General features: G+C 38.0%; 1 protein-coding gene across 5 annotated transcripts in view; it reads left to right on the top strand.

Moving 5' to 3' along the window:
- The window catches only part of NQO2 (N-ribosyldihydronicotinamide:quinone reductase 2), a 24,015-nt gene that overhangs the window by 3,389 nt on the left and 12,692 nt on the right, over positions 1 to 7,934 (top strand). For 3 of the 5 annotated variants that reach the window (XM_015587256.2, XM_015587255.2, XM_006909309.3), the window contains exons 2-3: positions 1,250 to 1,388; positions 2,974 to 3,138. In XM_015587256.2, the coding sequence (XP_015442742.1) occupies positions 1,382 to 1,388; positions 2,974 to 3,138 (172 nt within the window). In that variant the 5' untranslated portion in view covers positions 1,250 to 1,381. Of the gene's footprint in view, positions 1 to 385; positions 480 to 1,249; positions 1,389 to 2,973; positions 3,139 to 7,934 lie in introns of those variants that run through there. The other 2 variants (XM_015587257.2, XM_015587254.2) reach the window with 2 other exon arrangements.

Below are 7,934 nucleotides of genomic sequence, written 5' to 3'. Positions count from 1 at the left end.
CCCAGCCCCAACCCCTATGAATCAGACCCTTTGAGGATATTTCCTAGGAGTCCCACCCGGTGGCTTCTGCTTATACGTCATTGGACCTCTAACTGCACTGTAGTCTTTAGTTGGGAACATTGACACCTGAATAAATTCAGGGACTGTTAAAGAACAAGAGAGGGGATATTGGGTAGCCAAAGAAGTGGGTTCCTGTTTAATCAATAGTCAATTTAAGGGAATGGGAAAGGACTTGAAATCACCTTTGAGATATGAGAGCATTTGGATGGAGTTCCTATCCTCTGACTGATCAGAGCTGTTTGCTCCCTCTCCACCTCAAGTGCCCTGCCTTCTCCCAGCTCAGCTACAGCCACAATTATTTAAGCTTCTTTTCTTTTCTGTCCCTAGGACACCCAGCCTGGGGTAGATTCCATTCCCCTGCACCTTCACTTCTTAGCAATATTCTTCATATCTTGGCCCTTTAGCTCTGGACACTAAAGGTATGGAGTACCCTGGAAGGTGCTAATTTGGGCTCTACTCCAGATTTTCGTTGTAGCTGGGGATAATCTCATTTTCTGTCTCTTTATTTTGTTGTTGTTATCCTGTAAAGAAGCACTTATATTAAAATTGTCATTCGGTCATCATCTGAGTCACGGGCTCTGAGCTGTTTTGTCTGGCAGAGGGAGCAGATTTGTTGGAGGCACTTGTCCCCCAGAATGAAGCCAGTTAGTGAAGATTCAACCTCCCTCATGCCTGTGAGGCCATTGAGGGAGAACTAACTAACGTTTTTCCAGAGCCTTATTATGTGCCAGCCATTGTATGTACTGTCCTCTTGCTCTTCTCAGCCATTCTGGTACTTTGTAGACTATTGTAGACATGATAACTATGAATTTCTACTAATACCTTGCCCTCTGTCTGTTCAGCTGTACATTGATTATGTGGAGGGAAAACACGGGAGGGCAGAGAGGCACGACTCCTGCTTCCTATCAGATGTCTCATTTTCAAAAACCTTTTCCCTGTGGCTCCCCTCACAGAAGGTTCTGAGTCCTCTCAAAAAAAAAAAAAAGGAAAAAAAGGTATTGGTTTTGACACCCTGTAATTTGTCTTGTGAGGCCTAAGTCTCCAGAGGGCTCTTTGTCTCTCTTGAAAAGCCTTTCTTTCTGAGACTTTTGCACGTCCTTAACGAAGTGGTGGTGAGGCCTTGAGTCAGTACATCGCCCTCACCACCTTGTCTCCCCACCACCCTCAAGTGTTTGTTTTTCTCTTATAGATCGTTGAGGTCAGTGAAGAGAGTGACCACATCTGAAGCCTGGGTAACCACACTGAGATCTTCTGTGTGCAGGATTAACAGCAGACCTTCCTCTTGACAGAATTCAGGAAAAAAAATTCATTTTCCTAGAACATGGCAGGTGACTATTAACTACGGAGGAGTTAAACTTTTTTTTTAATTAAATTTTTAATTAGAAATTGAATATGTTGTTATAAAAAATCCAAACAGCACTGAAGTATAGAAAACTTACTTTGTTTATAATGTGGATCGCTACCTGGAATTACCTTGTTTCATAGTTTCTTACTTGTTTATTGTCTGTTTCACCCTACCAAAAATATCCGTTCCTCGAAAGTAAGGGCCATGCTTATTTGGTCTCTGGAATGATCCCCAGGACATAGTCGATAACTCAATGTATAATTGTTGAGTGATTGAGCCCCAGGAGTATCCATGGTTAAAAATTTAGCATGACTCCATCTTTACTTGCCTCTGCTCATGACACACACACCCCATTCTGCAACATCTTTTTTTCTCTCAACAATATAACATGAAAATCCTTTCATTTCAGAACATAAAAATCCACCTTATTTTACACATTATATTGTACATTTGGGTTTCTCTACCTTAGCACTATTGATATTTTGGGCCAGATAATTCTCTGTCATAGGACTGTCCTGTGCATTGTAGGATGTTTAACAGTATCCTCGGGGCTCTATCTACCAGATGCCAGTAGTGTTCCCCTTCCCAGTCATGACAACCAAAAATGTCTTTAGATACTGTGAAATATCTTCTGGGAGGCAACATTGCCCCTAGTTAAGAACCATTGGTGTAGGTATTTCATTTGTATCCATTTTTCTATTAAGCCCCCAAGTAGAGTTCATTTATAACAAAAAGTCTGAGAAGGTAAAATAAAAAATATTAATCATTAATCTAACTCAGGAATTCAACCTTTATACTCAGGTGAATGCCACAAAATTGTTTGCTTCAAACTAACCTTTGTATTTTCTTCTTAAGAGCCTAAATTGAAAATTTTAAATCAAGAGTTTAAACATTTTGGTCTTAGACATTACCTGGGAAAATGTAAGCAAATCACCACAGCTGCATCCCAGAAGAAATCAGTACATAATCTCACAGAATCTTCTGAACAAGGGAAATACTGCTTCTGAGGCTATTGGTAATAATGACACAGCCAGGACTCATAAGACCTGACTTTTCTTAGACTTCTTGTCATCCTCACCACCAAAAGCAGGGCTCCTTGTGGCCCTGACGCCCCTGTGGGACTAGGGGTCCAACTTTTCATAACTTAAGTTAGAAATTTTGATGGGGTTGGAGGAAAAGAAGCAGAACTGTATGTCAGTAGTGGACGCCTGCCAATGTAGGTTAGCACAAAAGATTAATTACAGTACTTTTTTATTTTGATGTTCGGGAACAGGACTGCAACTTCTCATAGATGATAACCAAAATAGATTGGGCTTTTAAAGAACTTAGATCTGTTATCTTTGAGGAATCATGATTTGACCCATTGTATGTTTGTGTATTAGTAAACTCAGGTAATGAGCTATTATGCTATAACTGGATTTAAAACTGTCACTCATTAAAAAGGTTGATGTTTCTTAGCTTCAACTGCTACGATGCTCCTATGTATTTTATTTCCATCTTAGCCCTCATTGAATTTTGACAAAGAGGAATTGCTCTTTAAGAGAAATCATTTTTTTCTCTGGATTTAGGTAAGAAAGTGCTCATCGTCTATGCACACCAAGAACCCAGGTCTTTCAATGGATCCTTGAAGAAAGTGGCTGTGGATGAACTGAGCAAGCAGGGCTGCACCGTCACCGTTTCTGATCTATATGCCATGGACTTTGAGCCGAGAGCCACAAGGAAAGATATCACTGGTGAGTCATGAGACATAAGCACTGTGTTTTTTAAAACTTCCTTCTTTGTGTGTGTGCATTTTTTTTACTAAGGTATAATTGACATAACATTAGTTTCGAGTTTATAACGTAAGGATTTAATATTTGTATGTATTGCAAAATAATGATCACAATAAGTCCAGTTAACATTTATGACCTCACAATCTTATAAATTTTTTTCCTCGTGATGAGAACTTTCAACATATACTCTCCTAGGTACTTTCAAGATATGAAATACAGAATTATTTACTATAGTCACCATGCTGTACATACATCTCCATGACTCATTCATTTTATAACTGGAAATTTGTACCTTTTGACCCTGTTCAACTGTGTTGCCCATTCCCCACCCTCTCCTCTGTCAACCACCAATTCTATGAACTCAATTATTATTCATATATCTATGAACTCAATTATTCCTTGTTTTGTTTTGGGGGTTTTGTTTGTTCTTTTTTTTTTTTTAATATTCCACATATAAGTAAGATCATACAGTATTTATCTTTTTCTGTGTGATTTATTTCATTTAGCATAATACCCTCAAGGTCCATCCATGTCGTTGCAAATGGCAAGGTTTTGTTCTTTTTTATGGCTGAATATATACACACACATACACACACACACACACACACCCCACATTTTCTTTATCCACTCATCCACTGATGGACATTTAGGTTGTTTCCATGCTTTGGCTATAGTGAATAATGCTGTAATGAACATGAGGATGCCTATATCTTTTCAAATTAATGGCTTGTTTTTTTTTTCCTTTGGATAAACACCCAGAAGTGGAATTGTTTGATTATATGGTAGTTCTATTTTTAATTTTTTGAGGAAACTATAGTGTTTTCCATAGCAGTTCCACTAATTTATGTTCCCACCAACAGTGTGTAAAGGTTTCCTTTTTCACCACATCCTCACAAGCACTTGTTTCTTGTCTTTTTGATAATAGCCATTCTAACAGGTGTTAAGTGATATCTCACTGTGGTTTCGATTTGCATTTCCCTGATGATTAGTTATGTTGAACATCTTTTAATGTACTTGTTGGCCATTTGTATGTCTTCTTTAGAAAAACGTCTGTTCAGGTCCTCTGCTCATTTTGGATTATTTGTTTTCTTTTCTTGCTTTCTTTGTGTTTTTTTTAATTAAAAGAAAGTTTTGAATAAAAAAGCTAATCAATGCACATAATGTACAATTCTCAAGTCGAGAATTCCACAGTGCAAGTTTGTTTCTTATCCCCCAGTTTCTCTTACTGCCCAGGTAACCAGTGTTACCTGTTTCCTCTACATCCTTCCAGAGATCGTCTGTGCTATATAAAGCAATTATAAGTATATTCTCCATTTTCCCTCCACTTAAAAAATATGGTAGCATATTATACACATTGTTTTTCACATCGCTTTCTATTTTACTGATACAAACTATTCCATTGTATGCAGGTCATAGTTTAAGTAGCCCCCTACTAAGGGCGTTTTAGGTCATTTCTCATCTTTTGCTATTATAAACAGTGCTGCCATGACTAATCATGGCCAAATGTATTTTCCTACATATGCTAGTATATCTAGAAGTGGAATTGCTGGTGTGAGGAAATTTGCATTTTTAATTTTCATAGATAATATCAAATTCCTTTCCAGAAGTGTTGTACTAGTTTACAATCACTCTTACCAGCAATATTTGCAAGTGCTCATTTCCTCACTGTCACCAACAGGGTTACTAATTTTTTGATAATTGCCAATCTGATAGGTAAAAAAAAGGTCTCCTGGTACAGTTCTAATTTGCATTTCTCTCAATATAAATGAGCTCTATTATTAAGAGGGAAGAATAAACTTTCCTCTATCCTAGGTTCTTCTGGCTTGTTTAATTATCAAATAAATATGAGACAGATCAACAAGAGAAAATAACCAAATTTAATTACAGATGTACATATAAGAATCTCACATACCTGAGAGGTTCAGAGCTGGAAAGGGAAAATGAGGTATACATGACATTCTGAGCTAAGGATGTGAAGCCTTGGGGTTTCACAGGGGAGGAAGGTCATTCACAGAAAGATCAGAAGAGCAGATGTTTAGTAATTAGAAGTTTGCCCTGCCCCATAGAAAGGTTATAAAAAGTTATTTTTAGTGAGGGCAAGGCCCCTAATTAAAATTCTTTATGGGAGAGGTAAAAGTTTCTCATGAGCCCTCAGGGCCTCAGTTGCCTTCAACTCAAAGTAAATCACATGCCAAAGTGGCACATCTTTGGGAGACCTGTCCTGAATCTCTTCAAGCTTGCCTTTGAAACTTTCTGAGAAGTTTTACATTTTAGAAGTTGGATTAATACATTGTTCCAGATCTTGTTAAACCAGTCTCAGTCTTGAGAACAGTTCAGTTAGATTAAACTGTTACATCTCATTTCAGGAGTCTGTAATGCAGGTGGGTTCCCAAAGTTAGTCCTATAGCCCAAGCAATCAGAGATAACATGAATTTCCTTAATTAATAAAGCCAAGTAGAATGAAAGTATTATATTTAATGCTAATAATATGTCTAAAGACATGTCTATTTAACCAAAGCAAACTCAAACCAGATTTAGCGTCAAATATTTTTCCCCAGATCGCGTGATCCCGAAAAGCATTGGGTTAGTTTCCATCATATTTTTGAGAATTTTTATATAAGTTCTTGCTTAAACCAATTAAATAGAACTCTATTACAAATGAGTAATACCATCCCAGAAATAGAAATACCACACAACACGCATGAACATACAGATGGATGCAAACAGAGACCTCCTAGCCTTTGTTTTTAAATTACTGACACGAGATGGGTATGATAATATAAAATTCACTAGTCGTAAATTTTATCTGCTCAGATGGGTAAAGGTTATTCTTGTTAACATTTGTGGAGAAGCCAATTAAGATTTGTATTTGTTCTTATAAGGGAGTCTTGTAGTCAGAGTAGCAGTTTGTGCTTTCTAAAAAAACTTTGTTTCCCTTTTTTCCTTCGGTCTTAGGAATTGGGGACGAATCGGGGACGGTAAAGATAGGTGGATTTTGAACCGCTTCTATAGCTGTATTTTTGGTTTTGCTAAGATTTGTAAGATAAGGACAGTTGCTGTCAGTATTCCCAAAGAATTGGTTTGTAACTTAAGTGACATCAGACTGATCTACCCACACAACTAATTACATCACCCCTATTTCGTTTCTTCCCCTTCGGGTACATAGTTTTATTTTTTTATTATAATAATTAAATTTTTAAAAATACGTTGTCAAGTTTCACCTGGGACACTGGTAAATAGTAATGACAGTATTAAGCAATTCAATGGACTCAAGAGGGTGCAAAGGTTATTACCTTCCAGAGTCACTCTAATAGCCATAAGAAAGAACTGACAGCCTACAAGGCCCAGGCAGGCAGAAAGCCAAACCATGCCTTTAGGATACTGGCACTAGCTATCCCTGGGAGAAAAAGGATTAATAACCAATTGGTCTGGATTTGGGAAGGAGAGGACAGTGTGAAATTTTATTTGCCTCTCTCATTGGGCTCTGGAGGTAATCCATTAACAATACTTTTGAGGATCTTCCCTGAGTTTAAGAAATTCTCTAAATATGACCTTAAGTTCAATCCTTGATCAAGGAAAGAATGAAAAATATCTGAGGACAATCACCCGTAAGGGTTAACATCAATCTTATAGTGTTTTGTACATTTTCCTGAGTCAGAGATTAAGAAAATGCTCCAGTTATACATTAGAATCAAAGGAAGAGGTATAAGGATGGTTACATAAAATTCATTGGTGATAGATTAAGGGGGTGGCAGAACGCAAAGCAAGGGAATCTCTGGGATTGGATAAAAAGTAAAATGGAGGGATACATACTCCTTTTACATTGATGGGTACAAGAGACCTAGTAATTAACATTTATAGCATAGAGAGATGGTATGCAGGAGATAAGATAACAAATAAGGGATTCCCTGGTCTCCTGCTCTGGTACAGTGGGTCGTGCCCTGAGGGGTCTGGAAAAAAGGGATTGCTCTGACATTCAAAGGTGTTTTATTTTAGGTACAAAAAGATAATAGAGAAGTTCACCTAAGGTAAAGATTGACCTTTGTCAAGAAAGCTACAGCCCAGAATGTGACTACCTGCTATGACCTGCTTTTTAGTTAGGAATTTTTATGTTCAGATCATCCTATGTTGTTAATTTCAGTCTCTGAGTTTATAATGTTGTAGCTGCTGGCCCCCAAAAGACACACGGACCACCAGAATTCAGTGAGTTATAGGAAACATGCTTTTTATTCAGCCAGCTGGGTCTGCCAGGGGTATGCAGACCCCAAATTAAGCAGCCCCGAAATGTAGAGGTACAGGGTTTTTAAGCCCTAAATCCCATTCCTCATTCTGTCTTAAACACAAAGGTCTATTTTTCTCCGATTCACTACTTGTCAACCCACAGGTCAGGTGTGCAAGCAGGGGTACAGAAGCAGAAAGCATATTGTTAGAATGTTATGTTCCCATGGGTGATAACCTGTGTTCCCATGGGCGATAGCCAAGCAGTGATTTTTCAGCCAGCACAAGAGCAGTGGGTTTCCTTGATTGACAACTAAGATTGACAGGACTCAGTGATTCATCACTTTGCCTTCTGTGCATATTTCTTCCCAGAATTCAGTCTGTTATGATATTAATGAACTTCTAGGCATATGCATCATATTATACTGATGGTATAATGAGACTCAGGTGAGTTGAAGATCATTGGGGTCTTCGTTGCGCAGGTGCGAGTGACTGGCTTAAACTGGTACCTAAATCTCTGCCTACTGGTTTCTTTGTGG

This window comes from Pteropus alecto, unplaced genomic scaffold, assembly GCF_000325575.1.
Source record: "Pteropus alecto unplaced genomic scaffold, ASM32557v1 scaffold121, whole genome shotgun sequence".
In the NCBI taxonomy this organism is placed as follows: domain Eukaryota; kingdom Metazoa; phylum Chordata; class Mammalia; order Chiroptera; family Pteropodidae; genus Pteropus; species Pteropus alecto.
Note: the sequence above shows the minus strand (reverse complement) of the source record. Positions and strands in the feature narration are given on the sequence as shown.